General features: G+C 36.9%; 1 protein-coding gene across 27 annotated transcripts in view; it reads right to left on the reverse strand.

Annotated features, from left to right (window-relative positions):
• Positions 1 to 6865: 6865 nt before the first annotated feature.
• LOC306877211 (leucine-rich repeat flightless-interacting protein 2-like) overlaps positions 6866 to 17026 on the reverse strand; it is a 42455-nt gene continuing 32294 nt past the window's right edge. For 19 of the 27 annotated variants that reach the window (XM_079428811.1, XM_079428813.1, XM_079428809.1 and 16 more), the window contains one exon: positions 12718 to 16669. In XM_079428811.1, the coding sequence (XP_079284937.1) occupies positions 14058 to 16669 (2612 nt within the window). In that variant the 3' untranslated portion in view covers positions 12718 to 14057. Of the gene's footprint in view, positions 8093 to 8198; positions 8304 to 8416; positions 8497 to 12393; positions 12515 to 12602; positions 12653 to 12717; positions 16670 to 17026 lie in introns of those variants that run through there. The other 8 variants (XM_079428824.1, XM_079428826.1, XM_079428827.1 and 5 more) reach the window with 2 other exon arrangements.

Genomic DNA, 17026 nt, shown 5'->3' on the forward strand with positions numbered 1-17026 from the left:
CGTACGCAGTAGCCTTTAGAGTACCTGCACTTTTTTGTGCATACTGGCACTTCTGACATGTTGCCGGTACTCTGAGTAAAATCGTCAGGGTCTGGGTGATTAGGCTATATGATCAGTATATGATCCCATATATGATTAGAAATTATATAGAAACTATGTAAATCAAACTACCCAGGCGGGATCACCTCTCATTTCGACCAATCACGTGAATGAACGCAAGCAGTGTCGGTCTACTTCATTGTGTGGTGCGCGAGAGCATCTCAGGGAGGCGCGTGGAGTAGTAGAATAATAATTAATTATTGATTACTAATTTGAATCAGTACTTTATAACGAAAATCATATCTTAAAATGAACAGAAGCTGGCTTCAGCAATCACATCATTTTAAACCGTAAACTCCTGGAAAGTCAAAGGATCCAGTGCATACCTGTCAAGTTTTGGATTTGAAAATAAGGGAAATTTTCCGGCGCCCGCCGCGAGCAGTCCCACCACCCCAACCAAGCTCCAGTATCCCTTACATTTTAAGACAGGTGACAAGAAAGCTAAAATCACCACTTGTCAACCACTTATAAACTACAATTGGCTTTATGTAGTTTCACAGCTGCACTACTTCCTGAACTTCAGGCAGCTCCTTTGATTCCTGTCTGCCATTATTGGACAAACTGATTAATCCAGGTGATCAGTTTGTCCAGTAATGGCAGACAGGAAACAAAGGAGCTGCCTGAAGTTCAGGAAGTAGTGGAGCTGTGCATAAAGCCAATCATAGGCCTACCTTTGTTGACATTGACATGCTGTGAACATTCATAGCCTAAATGAAAACACAAAAGGGTATATATGAAGAGCATTTATTTAAAGGCTTATTTCCATATTTTCTGTTCATTTAACATTGCTTGTCTTTACATTTACATTTCATTTTCATTCCACATTCTTTTCACATTCACACACTCATTCATTTCATATTGCTTTTTTGTACAGTTTTTCTTTTCATTTCACATAACTTTTCTTTACTCTTTTAGTGATTATTGTACTCATTTGTTGCAGACTTTGCATTCTTTAAGACTGTTTTGGCAGGAGTGCCTTCCTTCTCTGTCCTGGGGGCTGTTCCATAAACCAAGATTAGAGTATAAGCAGGCTTATTTCGGTTAGTCAGGCTTATTTTTGGTAGATTTGGTTTCATAAATCAAACTTAAAAAAGTTCAAACTCAGTTACCCCGGCAACTTATGCTGGCAAACTAACCTGGTCCGGAGCAGACTAACTGTCCGGCTAAGATGAGCTCCTCTAACACTGACCAATAGGAACGCATCGATATTACCACTGACTCTCTCACATACAGTCAGTTTAATTTATTATCGGTCCAAAAATAAAAGTATACAGAAAATACACCTTAAATAATCAAATAAATAAAAAATAGGCTACAACCAACTGTATTTAATGTATTGTGCCCAAAATGTAGGCGAATTACATTTTAACATAGTTGCTACATGTGCATGCAGTTGATCAGCAGTTTCTAGCCATGCAGCCTTTCTCTCTGAATTTATGACAGCTGTACCTTTTATGGTTATTAGAACATTAAAACATTACAATCTAAAATGGCTCTTTAAAGCATAAAAACACAATCAAAAGTTAAAATCACTGAATTAAAAATGTAAATTTATAATAGAAATCAGAGTACATTTTAACTGATAAGAGGAACACACATTTAACTCATTTGAGCTAGTGATTAACAGTTGCTGCTATCATAAAAATAACTTTTTTAAGTTAATATGTAGGAAATTAAAATTCTGTGTGTCACATTTAATGTCCAACAACAAATATTTTAGCAGAATGTATATTTTATTCAGAATTCTTGCGCTAGTATTCTATTCTGCTCTGTCTGTGTAGCGCGCATGCGCGCCGCAGCGCTCGTTCTCTCGCATAAGCCCCGCCCACTCCTGACAGCTAAATGGATATATTTGCATGGCTTTCTGACATTTACAGATGTAAAAAATATACCTGTGACGTATCAGTTATGCACTGAGGAAAACACAATGTTTCAAATGCGTTAAACAGCACAAATATTCGCTGTTTGCTATGGTGGATCGATTTGATCCATGATCGACATTAAGGGCTGCTTCAGAATAAGCGTGTACGTCACATTATCCTGACTCACTGAACCTGGATAGCATTAGTCAGATTGCGTGAACTTGAATTGTCGTTTATGGAACCGCTTTAGTCCCGATTGATTTGTTAGGTTATTTCAAGTCAGGTTTTGGACTTTAATCCCCGCTTTTCCTAGCGTCTTTTATGGAACAGCCCCCTGGCGTCCATCATCTGTCTGTTTTTTCCCGCGTCGTCACTCATCAACTCATCATCTGACCTCACACACTAACCTGTAGTAGGCTACTGCAGGTGGCAGTTATCGCAAGGCTAGTGACAGAGCTCAAATTTTTTTGGCGGGGACGGTTTTTTTTTTTTTTTTTTAATAACGCAGGTTAAAATACGGGAGATTTACGGGAAAATACTAATACGGGAGGACGGCGGGAAAGAAGGGTAAATTACGGGAATTTCCCGGCCAAAACCGACAGGTATGATCCAGTGAACGAATTCAAACAGTAAGCTCAAAACAGCGCTAATGCAGAGAAAACACGGCTGATTTCATCAGCGATTATGGAGAGAATAGTGACTTACGTCCAGATGTCAGTAAAATTATTATTTTCAGCGTGTATTTGGCTTAAAAGCAAGAGTGTTTTTATATTGAAAGCTGATCATGCAGTGGTCAGAGATTTAGCGATTCTGAATGGATCCATATATTAAAGGCAGGCGATTTAGTGGTCTTTGGCGTTTCCCTGTGGTCCTGTTTGGTATTGCAGCTTGTGCTAATTTGTATTGAAAATCGCATTTTTTTTATTTCCCGTCGGTCTTAGTACACGATGTAACATCAGAAGAGTCAAGTTATAAATAGTTATAAATTATAAAAAAAAATTATCGAAACCCCCTCCACTGCCACAGAGGGAGAGATAACAGCACTCCTGATAACTAATGCTGTCATGGGCACTCCAGCAGAAGGCTGTGACAATGAAAGCTGAATATATACGTTTTCCATTGATGTATCATTTGTTAGGATAGGACAATTTTTGGTACAACTATTTGAAAATCTGGAATCTGAGGGTGCAAAAAAAAAAAAAAGAAAATTGAGAAAATAGCCTTTAAAGTTGTCCAAATGATGTTCTTAGCAATGCATATTACTAATATAATCAAATTAAGTTTTGATATATTTACAGTATGAAATTTACAAAATATCTTTATGGAACATGATTTTTACTTAATATCCTAATGATTTTTGGCATAAAAGAAAAGTCGATCATTTTGACCAATACAATGTAGTGTTGGCTATTGCTACAAATACACCCGTGCTACTTATGACTGGTTTTGTGGATCACATATATACATAGTTCATAAATGCATAGTTTATTAGAGCATAATTTAGGATGCAACTGAAGGAGCCCATGGCAAATTAGTCTTGAATTAATCCCTGCACCAATCTACAGATGTAATGTGGTCACAGGTGGATGTTTCTAGAGTAATTTAACAAATTTTTTAAAGTTCAAATAACTTTCAATTGTTTTCTTTAATAGTTCAGATTTCCCCAGTCAAAATGTTCACTGTGCTCTCCACAAAAATAAATAATAATTTGATCAGATACATAATGACTGGTCTGATGATTGTTATCACTTAAACAACACTTATATGGTTCTTTTCTTAGAACATCACTTCACATTTACTGGAATTAATTTAAGTATTAATTTCATTATTAGTGTACTAAAACAGAAGATACGGCAATCCAAGTCAGGTCGCTTCATGGAGAAAGATAAACGAAAGGGTCTTCACTGTGATCCCCATCCATACTGTTCTGTTTATCCCTCAGAAACCGACTTCAGTAAATATGATTAAATCTGCTTTTATATGAGTGGTCAAAATAATTCATGCTATTCAGTTCATGCTGTTAGATTTTTTTTATGCATTAAGTGTATTAATAGTTCCTAATCTGATTATAAATATTTGTCAATAATTTTAATCAATAAATAGATAATATTGAACAATAAACAATTGGGCTGCACTGAACTAGGTTACTTGCATTAAAATATATTTCAGCTTTTTGGAGGATTGTCATGAAAGGACCGCCTGAAACTCCCTATGAGAATGGAAACTTTGAGCTGTATTGTCAGTTTGGTCGTGATTATCCAGTGAAACCACCTGCTGTTCGGTTCTACACTCCTGTATCCTTTAGCTCTGGTAGTATCACAGTAATTTTCAGAAACTGATTTCTGTTTTTGATTAATATATTAAGAGTAGAGCGCAGAACACCTTAGCATTTTGTACTCTATAACATTCTTAACTGCAGTATAGATTTACCATTGCAACATCAACTGTGTGGGAAGGATTTGCCACAACATATTTGATCGAAACTACTCATCTGATGTTACAATGAGAGAGATCTTGGATGCTGTATATGGACTTCTGATACTCCCAGAGGCAGAAGATCCACTAGACAGGTAGCCTCTTATTCTTCATTTGGTTGTTTTTTTCATTACCATTTTAAATCTTTAAAAGCTTATGAAGGTAAAATAATGCCATAAAGATTTGCATACGCAGGGTAAGGTTTGTGAAAGTGTACATAAGACTGTAAATGTAAATTAAATTTGCATGAGCAAGAAAAAACGATTAGCATTTTTTGCTGTTACTCGTAAGTGTAATTCATGTATTGTGAAACTGCAGCTTCATGCTAACACAAAATAAATATGATCTGCATACTTCTGACTTCAGTTTTTCCGTTCTTTCACTTTTGGCACGTTGTTTTCGCTAAAATACGGTCAAAAGCACTGCAAGCCTGTGAACAGTGATTTGCAAACGAAAACAACAGTTTAAAGAACTGCAAAATGGATTGACTGCGTAAAACCAATCTGTATGTGGAAAAAAACAAACTTGCAAATGTCTAAATGACTTCTTGTGCATGTGGGGCAAACAGTTCCCGAAATAATCCGATACGTACAGCTCCGTCTTTCTTTTCTCTGCGCTTACAGTTTGGGCACGATTCTCTCACTCGTGAAGGGGAGGGCGGGTCCACCACCTTCTTGTAGCCAATCAAATGAAGCTCTCGCTGACTCTCCGTTTACTCTTTTCTGAAAAGGTCAATTATTTTTCATTCAATTACCACCAACAAACGTTACCCAGATTTTTTGTCAGAGGAATCATGTTTATGAATTTAAGGACACTTAATTTCATTACTGGATAATCATATATTTTGAAATGTCTTAAGCACAAATAAAAAAATATATATATTTTGAAAATATGATTAGAATATAGAAAGGTTCTTGCGCAGCCCCCTTCTCAATATTTCAAAAGGTTAAAATGATACATATTTAATAATGTAGCAATCTGAGCTCTGTACACTTGTAGTAAATTAAATTGTGAATAATTCCTATATGTACATATGTGTTAGGATATTAATATTTATTTTTTTTAAAATCACCAATGATTTAATTTAATTTTTTGCATTTCAATCTGCTTTTCAGCAATACATAGGTGAGAGCAATGTTCAAGTGCCACCTCTTCTGGTATGTCCCTTGTCAGGGAAGATATTCGTTGATCCAGTCAAGACCAAAGGTGGATGTGTATGAGCGAAGAGCCATTGAGGAATATCTTAAGACGTAAGTTTCAGTGGATTAGTCTCTGAAAAAGTACATTTGCATTACATTGATATTTATTCATAAGAGTGGTTTACAATTTATTTGTGTGTTAGTGCATTTAGAGGTCTGAGTTAGGTGCTCAGAGAGGAACGGTCTAGTTTTTCTTACTGTTCATGAGGAGTTGCGCCATTGAGGTACAGAAAACATCTGGGAAAGTGAGTTTACTCCTTGAGGAAATGTTAGCTTTTGACCAACTTTCTAAATGAAACTAAGATTTGCAAAAGACGGTGATATGACGAACATGAATAACAGGGTTCCTTACTAGACAGGGGCTCACAAACTATTTTCATAATCCATGATATTATCATAGCAACATTATATGGTGATGAAATGCTATTAAAAAGGATGTTGTCTTGCATGCTCAGATAGAGGTGTCTGATCTACCTGTGGTGGTTATCAAAGGATGTCTCTCGTTTTATTCTTGTCTTCCATATTGAGGAGGTGTATAGTAGAAAGATAACAATTGTTTTTTTCTCATTTAGTTGCAAAGATCTTACTCCAGATAAGAACATGAAAAAGTCTGTTGTGGAGTATCGTACATCCCAGATAGAGCAAACAGATCCCTAAATAAAGTAGATATTGTTTTGGCAGTGATTCAGCTGCACTCTAATAATCACACAATTCTCTTTATCGATCATATTCATTCTCTTTTGATTGTGGGGTGCAGCTTTTGACATTTCACATGTGTAGAAATTACAAAATTCCACTGCATATGTTGTTCAGTTTATCTTCACTTATTTAAATATTTATCTAATTTAGAATTTTGAGAAACAAAAAAACTTTGATTCAGTCTTTACTTCACAAAGAAATATACTTAATTTTCAGTTTCTTTTAAGAAAATTAAAAATAGACATTAAAAAGACTGTAAGAAAAACTAACATGTAAGAGGGGTAGAGTTGCTGTTATTTCACCAATGTTATTTAGGTTTAAAGCGTGTTAAATAGTCCTGGTTGCTGTATGTTTATATGCATTCTGAGGTTCCAAATAAAGTATGTAAATATGCAGGTTTGTATTTGATTTTATATTCAGGTCTCAAATGCACATGGCACACATTTCTTTGGTTCACAGTACCCTGGCTCTCCAGTGTTGGTGTCACAGTTATGTTTGGGGAATGTTTATACAGACTACAGAAAACTTTTTTAAATTAAAATGGACATTTTATTGCAGATTTTAAGTTCATACAGTTTTCATAAAGTTAACCAACAAATGGTTTAAAGCATTGTAAACAGAGTGGAGTCGCCTCTCATCCAGGCTGGTGATAATAAATGGTGCTTGTAATCACAAGTTTTCAACAATCAATGCTTCTGATCACATCATTCCTCATAATTGGTTTGGACAGGATGCGACTTCTGAATCTTCCAGGCTTTTTTCATCACCTGGAGGTTGTTAATGTTAAATCTTGTCAAAGGCAACAACTCCAAAAGTTGCTGCTTAGCCTTGAACAACTTCCTGATTTATGTGGTTTAGTTAGGTGGTTGAATTGTCCGTGTCAATGCAACAACAAAATTCACTAAGAATCAGTATTCATCCTCATTTGTCACACTGGTCTTTCTGACATGTAGGGAACAGCATGTTAGGAAGATCATTATAGACAATTCATTAAAGGAAAAAAATAAAAGAACACAGATGGCAAAAACCAGCTGTGAGACCTCAATATTACTCCAGAACCTTTGGCTTCCGATACAGAAGGAAGATCTAGTTTATGCCGTGTTAATAAGATATCTTTGCGAGTGGAACACATGAAAGCATCAAATGCGCACAATCACACATACTCATCTGTCTTGTCTTAGTGAAGCAACAGGTGTCTTTAACCAAACAAATGGCTATCCAGACTTCCTAGAGCTGGACAACCTGTCCTGATCTTCACATTCCAAAGAGTATCTTTTAAGATCCTTCTCCAAATAATCTCAGGCAGCCTTGCACATTACGCTCAAATCAATTCAGCAACATTCACATGTGACAATTACCATTCTAACTTTTTGGACTACAGTGTTTGTTCTTTTGAATGAGGCACACTAAGAGTCCTTCTGCATCCTTCAGAAAGTCCTGATTGGGTTCTCCAAAGATGAAGAACTCAACCTAAATGGATAAACAGGAAGAAATGGCACGGTTGCAGGATATAACGTAGCAGGATTCTCATGGGCTTGTTTATAGTTTTATGAACTTTGCATAAGGTGCAGAATGATGGGAAATGCCCAATGGGAAATGGATAGGCAGTGGAGGTGAATTCGGGCACATTATGGGACAGATCTGAAACCATTAGGGAGTTGTTGCTGTTCCTCGGCCACTCTTCATCTTCTCCAGCCTTTTCGAGAGGTGGCTGTTACTGGACTCCAACTCTTCAATCTTGTCCAGTGCAGAGCGTAGCTACCATGAAAAATAATTGAGCAAGCCATTCATTTTATAATATGTACATGTAAGTATAACTTTGTATATTTTTTTTAATGAAAGCAGAGCTATTGGTCTATTGTACCTCTCGCTGCAGTTTGCGTTTTTCAGATTTGAGTTCGTCCTCCACCTTCTCAGCATTTTCAGATGCAGCTTTGTAACGGGTCACATGACCCTCGAGCCTTGTGACCTACAACATGAATTTCAATTAAAAACACTTCAAATGTTTCACTAATTCATATTTTAGAAGAGTAAAATGAGTTACAATTATTAATAGTAATGAAATATATTAAAAGAACTCACATTCTGTTCAAGTGCTGTGACTTCTTGCTCTGATTTGACAAGCTTAAATTTGAGGTCATTGATTTGTCTGTTCGCATCCCCTGAAATAAGGAACATTTAAAAATAAGTTTTATTTCTAAAGTACCTTTCCCAAGCTCAAGGTCACTGTACAAGGAGAAAATACATAAACAACTTTAATCATAAATTCATGTGACAGTACACAGTACGGTAACACTTTATATTACGGTTACATCTATTAGTTGCTTATTAGCATGCATATTACTAAAATATTAGCCATGTATTAGTGCTAATTAAGCACATATTATGCCTTATTCTACAAACCCGATTCCAAAAAAGTTGGGACACTGTACAAATTGTGAATACAAACAGAATGCAATGATGTGGAAGTTTCAAATTTCAATATTTTATTCAGAATACAACATAGCTGACATATCAAATGTTTAAACTGAGAAAATGTATAATTTTAAGGGAAAAATAAGTTTATTTTAAATTTCATGGCATCAACACATCTCAATAAAGTTGGGACAAGGCCATGTTTACCACTGTGTGGCATCCCCTCTTCTTTTTATAACAGTCTGCAAACGTCTGGGGACTGAGGAGACAAGTTGCTCAAGTTTAGGAATAGGAATGTTGTCCCATTCTTGTCTAATACAGGCTTCTAGTTGCTCAACTGTCTTAGGTCTTCTTTGTCGCATCTTCCTCTTAATGATGCGCCAAATGTTTTCTATGGGTGAAAGATCTGGACTGCAGGCTGGCCATTTCAGTACCCGGATCCTCCTTCTACGCAGCCATGATGTTGTAATTGATGCAGTATGTGGTCTGGCATTGTCATGTTGGAAAATGCAAGGTCTTCCCTGAAAGAGACAATGTCTGGATGGGAGCATATGTTGTTCTAGAACTTGGATATACCTTTCAGCATTGATGGTGCCTTTCCAGATGTGTAAGCTGCCCATGCCACACGCACTCATGCAACCCCATACCATCAGAGATGCAGGCTTCTGAACTGAGCGCTGATAACAACTTGGGTTGTCCTTGTCCTCTTTAGTCCGGATGACATGGCGTCCCAATTTTCCAAAAAGAACTTCAAATTTGGATTCGTCTGTCCACAGTACAGTTTTCCACTTTGCCACAGTCCATTTTAAATAAGCCTTGGTCCAGAGAAAACGCCTGCGCTTCTGGATCATGTTTAGATTTGGCTTCTTTTTTGACCTATAGAGTTTTAGCCGGCAACGGCGAATGGCACGATGGATTGTGTTCACCGACAATGTTTTCTGGAAGTATTCCTGAGCCCATGTTGTGATTTCCCTTACAGTAGCATTCCTGTATGTGATGCAGTGCCGTCTAAGGGCCCGAAGATCACGGGCATCCAGTATGGTTTTTCAGCCTTGACCCTTACGCACAGAGATTGTTCCAGATTCTCTGAATCTTTGGATGATATTATGCACTGTAGATGATGATAACTTCAAACTCTTTGCAATGTTTCTGAGAAACTCCTTTCTGATATTGCTCCACTATTTTTCGCCGCAGCATTGGGGGAATTGGTGATCCTCTTGCCATCTTGACTTCTGAGAGACACTGCCACTCTGAGAGGCTCTTTTTATACCCAATCTTGTTGCCAATTGACCTAATAAGTTGCAAATTGGTCCTCCAGCTGTTCCTTATATGTACATTTAACTTTTCCGGCCTCTTATTGCGACCTGTCCCAACTTTTTTGGAATGTGTAGCTCTCATGAAATCCAAAATGAGCCAATATTTGGCATGACATTTCAAAATGTCTCACTTTCAACATTTGATATGTTATCTATATTCTATTGTGAATAAAATATAAGTTTATGAGATTTGTAAATTATTGCATTCCTTTTTTATTCATAATTTGTACAGTGTCCCAACTTTTTTGGAATCGGGTTTGTACATGACCTTATTCTACATCCCTGATCCTACCAAATACCTAAACTTAACAACCTTACTAACTATTAATAAGCAGCAAATTAGGAATTTATTGAGGGAAAAGTCGTAGTTAATAGTTAACAAGTGTTACCTATTCTAAAGTGTTACCCACAGTACATACACAATACATATAAATACACACTGATTTAAAAGCAAAACCAGAAAGCACAACACAAATACCTAGTAGTTTCACAGCAAAACATTAAATCAGAAGAAGGCTGGGAATACTGAGAAAAGACAGGTTTTTAGTTGAGATTTGAATGAGGATATAGTTACAGTGTTACGAAGAATTGGTGGAAGAGAATTCCAGAGTTTTGCAGCTACAGCACTGAAAGATCTGCCACCCATTGATATGAGACGAAACGAGGTTTGAATCAAATGAATGAAAAGAGCGAGAAGGTCTATAATAGTGCAGCAGTTCAGAGAGATAATGGGGAGCAAGTCCATGAAGACATTAAAAAGTTAAAATAATTTTATACTGAATGCGAACAGAAACAGGCAACCAATGTAGATTATAAAGTAATGGGGGTAATGTGTTCAGACTTTTTGACTTGATTGATGACTAACGGCAGAGTTTTGAACATACTGTAGCCTAGTAATAGTTTTAGCTGGCAGTCCAATGCTAAGTGAGTAACAGTAATCGAGACGAGAAGTTATTAAGGCATGAAAGAGGGTTTCAGTGTCTTTGGTACTGACTGTAGGACGCAGACAGGCAATATTTCAGAGGTGGTAAAATGCAGACTTGGTAATAGAACTAATATGAGATTGGAATGTAAGTGACGAGTCAAATATTACAGCCAAATTTCTAATGGAATAAGATGGTGTTAACGGCCCAATCAATGGATATACTCAGTTCAGACTTTTCAAGACAGATGGTAGACCAAATACAATAAACTAAGTTTTATTGTCGTTTAGTTTTAGGAAGTTGCTATGTAACCATATTTTAATGTCAGCAATACAGGCATTCAGTGAATTAAGTGAAAGAGTAGGAGGCGGAGCAACCTGATATGTAAATTTGTAGGTCATCAGCATAACAATGATAGCGGAGACCGTAGCTATGGATAATTTGACCAAGGGGAAGCAAATAAATGTTGAGCAGGAGAGGTCCAAGAACTGAGTCTTGAGGGACACCTTGAGAGAGTGAAGAAGACGCCGATTTAAAGTTTTGAACACAAATAAAAAATAAGTCTATCCGAGAGATATGATATAAACCAAAACATAGCAGTACCTGTGATGCCAATAGCTGATAATTGAGAAATAAGTATATGATGAGATACGGTGTCAAAAGCTGCTGTTAAATACAGCAAGATAAGAAAAGTAATACAGCCAGAATCAGCAGATACTAAAAGGTCATTGGTCATTTTTAGCAGTGCTATATCAGAGCTGTGGCCTGATTGAAAACCACATTGATAGGGGCCAAGAATATTGTTGGCAGAGAGATGTGCTTGAAGCTGCAAAGCAACTGCTTTTTCAAGCAGTTTAGAAACTAAAGGGAGATTAGTGATAGGTCTGAAGTCATTCAGAACAGATGAATCTAGTCCATGTTTCTTTAAGATGAGTGACCACAGCCATTATATATTTAATTATAGCAGAACAGACCTGGTATTCTGTCGATGTTTGCTACCCTGTTGTATTTTGCTACCTCCCATTAAAACAGTAGGTAGTACAATTCAACAACGAAAAATGCTACCTGTCAAATTATGGTTTATTAACATCTACACCTACCCCAACCCTAAACCTACCCTTACAGTAATGCAAATAGAGCAATTATTTTTGTTCAGCGTGAGAAAAATGACACAATATTCATGTGTGCATGCGCAGTAAGGCCTGGTAGGAAAATCTGATGGGTTGGATGAAATGTCAGGACACTGGACCACATTTCTCAACATCTGAGGCTGAGGGTCTTATGTGCTCTGGCAATAAACCAAATCTGTTAAAAATGATTGCTAACAATGTAATGAACATTGTGAGCTGAAGACAGTTTCTAAAACTTTTGCCCTGAAGCTGACCAAGTGCAGGCAGTTTCTTACTCTGTATATCCATGTTGTTGGAGTCACCACCGTTCTCCAGCACATCTCCTTCTGGGCTGGATGAATCCTCCATACCATTCTTCTGTTTCTTTTGCTCAAGCTGACCTTTCAATCTCTTAACCTGAATAGAAAAAACAGAAAATCATGCTTGTAATGGCAAAAAATGAGAATAAAGTCAATGTAAAGTACTGAAACTGCCAGCAGCGCACCTGCTCTATTAAGGTTTCCCTCTCATCAACCAGTTTTCGCAAGCGAATTTCTGAAAAGCAAGCTCAACAGATTAGACAACAACCAACATTTTTTTTTTTTTTTTTTATTCTGGCAGTTATTTTTTGTTTTCGTTTTTTGGAAAAACAACTATACATCCACTTCCAATATAATAACCACTTTTGGGACATTCATATATTTTAACAACTACAGTTAAACATCTAAAACATGTCTTTTGCAATAATAAAATATTACATTCTCATGTTAAAACAAATTCCACGGTTAGACAGGAAAGATTTCACATACCAGGGGTGAGAGGAGCCAAAGGCATGGAGGGGGAGGAGTCAGGGCATGCAAAAAGTGAGGCTATCCTATGTTGGGATGTGAAGGATGAGGATGGACAACATGCAGAAACTTCAGTGACCTCAGAGGCTTCAGCCTCATGTAATCAAAATCTCTTAACGTTCGCTCAGTCTGTACATCTATTACATGACAGTGTTTTTCATGTGAGCTTACTTGAGGTTCCCTGATGCAATGAATGGGTGACATACTATAATTCTTGTTATAAAAAAATAAAACTTTCATGACTTATAAATCAAAATAAAAATCTTAAAAATAAATAAATCTAATCTGAAGCAGTTTAATTAAATGTCCTCTATCATTATGCAATAAAAACGTATTCAGTCAGCAGGGAAATTAAATTGACTAAACATTTCTGATGTAACAATCAACAAACAATAGTGTAAAACATATACTTTTAATTGCTTAAGTTTTATTTTAAAATACATGGTTTAAACAATACGTCTCAATGTTCCAACACCATCTTCACCAAACAGAATACATTATTTCCATTTTTTTCCCAATCGCATCTCCCAACAAATAAAATGTGAAAACAAAACGTAACTTCAAAGCTCCAGTCAAATCTTTAGAGGAATGTTTAATAAATTTGACACACAATAACATTTTTTATTTACCACAATTTTAAACAACATAACACCCATTTAAACAAAATACATTACAGGTCCTTTGTTACCGAAAACATTGTAATTAAGAAGTTGCTAAACATGACTGCAGCACAGACGGAAAGCTGATAATTTGTATAACCCATAGTATGAGAAACATTTTATTCATGCTCATGTAAAATTTCATAATAAATATGACACTTTATACCCATTACTGATAGCATTTAATGTGTAATTGGTTTTGGGATTTTAAATACTGTTTGAACTAATTTCAAGTGTTCATTCTGTATTGTTAATCAGGTGTAAAACATGTATAAAATGTTTGCTGAAAAAGATGCAATGACTGATAATTGTGATTAACTGGAAGATAACTTTGGTTATTTTAGGGTTCTCTGAAGTAATGGTCCCAAAATAACTTCATTAGGACCTAGATAAGTGCAAATTACTTTTTCAATGGAAAGATGCTGAGAAGAGACTCAGCAATGTCCTTGTCTATTAAGACATTTTACATTCTTCTTTCCCCTTGCCCTTCCCTTTCCCACTTTTTTTAGATTCTTTTCTTTCTTCTTCCTTGTTTCTTTCTGTGGTTTCCTTCTCAAATTTCTGATCTCTTGAAATACTTGACGCCTTGTTTTCGTATTGAATGGAACTATTCATCTCTTGGCCTACATTTCTTGACTCCATCTCTGAGATCAGATTAACTCCTTCACTGAGAGTCACATCTTCTGATGCCTGCTGATGCTCCTCAAGTGCATCTTCTTTATTTCCAGAAGTATCATGCTGCTGATCATTAGGTTTGACTTCACTGCTGATTTGGCTGTCCTCTGTCAAACATCCTTCTATAACTGTTGTTGTTTGTGGGTTTTCTGTGTCTTGTCCATCATCTTTCTGCTCCTTTGGCTTTGATTCCTGATCTGCAAGTTCTAGATGTTCTTTTTGAATTTCGTCCTCATCAGCGACATTGCTTTGGTATTCCTGGCTTGTTTCTTGGACATCATCTTTGAAAAGAGTACCTTCCTCTTTTGGCTGATCTAGAAAGTTTTTTAGAGGGGCATCTGATGATGCTTTGAGATCCATTTCATCAAAATCAAATGATTCTCCTTCATCTTCCTCTTTCTCATCTTCTTCCTTGAGCTCTTGAGCAGCCACATCTGACTTTACCAGGTCTTCTTCATCTTTAGGCAGCTGTACTTCAAGCTGATTTTGGATTGATCTTTCTGCCTCATCTTTTTCTACTTTGGGTTCTTGGTCAGAATAACCTGACTCTCCAACTGATTCCTTAATTTCTTCATTGGGAGACAGGTGATCCTCATGCACAACCTGAACCTGTGTTTCAATTAAAGGAGTGTTGTCAACATGGCTTCCATCAGACACGTTTTCAGTAGGCACTTTAAGGTTTTCTTTATTTAGTTTATCCTGTCTCTCAAACTCTTCCTGGTCCAATTCTGCTCCAATAATGTCTTTAGTATCAGAAACTTTTTCAGTAGGTACGTTAAGGTTTTCTTTATCCAGTTCATCTTGTCTCTCAAACTCTTCCTGGTCCAATTCTGCTCCAATAATGTCTTTAGTATCAGAAACTTTTTCAGTAGGCACTTTAAGGTTTTCTTTATCCAGATCATCTAGTCTCTCAACCTCTTCCTGGTCCAAATCTGCTCCAATAATGTCTTGAGTATCAGACACTTTTTCAGTAGGCACGTTAAGGTTTTCTTTATCCACTTCTTCTCGTCTCTCAACCTCTTCCTGGTCCAAATCTGCTCCAATACTGTCTTGAAGTTGGTTTTCCATTGGCTGATTAATAGGTTGTTCCTGGATTACCCTTTCAGTTTCATTTTCCACCTTCTCCATTACAGGGGAAGAGGGATGAGCAGAGTCATCTTGATCCTCTGGGTTAGTGGTCCCATCTAGATCAATGTTCTGGACATTTTCTTCCTGTTCTTCCACTTCACAGTTCAGATGACTCTTCACTTCCTTCATGTCTACCGATGAAGATTTCTCAATGTAATCAGAGCACCTGGTGGACTCAACAACCCCTTCAGCATCCATGGAGTGAGCAGAAGGTTCATGAGGCAGTGAAGTCTCCGTTTCTGAAGATAAAAGCTCACAGCTAAAGACTACAGTTTCAGAGTCAGGATTTTTTGAATCCTCAGTGTGTTCATCAATAATGTTTGCGGGGTTAGAGATAACATTGCTGGATAGATTATCTGAAAGAATGCCATTGCTAGATTCAGGGCAATCTAAATTTGAGATTGTTTTAGAAATTCCCACTAAATCAGCTTCATCTGTAACTAACAGAATATTATCTTGAACATCATCAGCATTTATATTTGTGCTTGTTGTTTCGATAAAATCCAATTCACTGGTTCTTTTAGCATCATGTGGGCCATCTGTATTCATCGTTGTTTCGGATACATCATTCCCTAAGGGCTCCTTATGGTTTCCTTCTAGATCACCTTCTGTTTTTTGGTTTGAATTGTCTTCACTACAAACGGTTTCATTCTTGTCATCTATCTTTGTGTCAATCTCTCGCTTGTCACTCTGTTTCTGCTTATTCTTGTTTTTCTTCTTCTTTTTCTTTTTATTTGAAGCACTGGCACCTTGGGTTTTGGCAAGCTTCTCTGTTTGAGATGATTCTAATGGCTCCTCTTTGAGTTTATCATCAAGCACAGTTTCACCAGGTTTATCAGATTCATCATGGACAGAACCAGAAACAGACTCTAAAGGAGTTTCTTCTTTGATGACCTGACTAGGTTTGACACATTCACTCTCTGGTTGATCGGTCTCCAAATTTCCATCCTTGTGAACAATGCACTCTAATTCCACTGTATTATTTCTTGAGTATTCTCGTATATGTGCCTCAGATTTGATCTCCTCCTTGGGTCTTGTTGCAGTGAGTTCATCATCACCAACAGAACTTGGAGGTTCTTCAGGTCTATTCTCAAGCTGCTCTACACCCGGATTCATTTGGTCCCCAAGGTCTCCATTCTCATTTGCTTCTAAAGGTGCGTTTGTAGAACTGAACGGGGCATGTGGAAACTGCTGATTCCCTGGCAGCCCATCATCCAAATCTTTTTGTTGCTGATCTTTACACACCTTCAACTGATGAGTGCCTGGGAGATGATTGAGGTGTCAGTAGTTAAAGTCTGTAGAAGCCATTGAATATTTGGCAAATGTTTAGAGCAAGAAGAAAAAGAGGGAAAGGAGCGAAAAAAGACTCCATGGCAAAGCTCTTAAACCCATACAAATCAAAAGTCTCGAAGGATGTCCCAAAGAAGAAAACCCCAAAGGCAAGTCAAGAACTCAACGAACTACTCTGCGATTCCTTCTCTTGATTTTTTAAATCAAGGATTATGACATTTTTTCAGCAAATGTATAAACACACATCCAGCAGAGTATTGGAATATGAATTCAAGAAAGAGACATGACTCTGTAGTGTTCATTTTCATTCTAGCTATATATGCAAAGTG

Source organism: Barbus barbus, assembly GCF_936440315.1.
Source record: "Barbus barbus genome assembly, chromosome: 11".
Taxonomy (NCBI): Eukaryota; Metazoa; Chordata; class Actinopteri; order Cypriniformes; family Cyprinidae; genus Barbus; species Barbus barbus.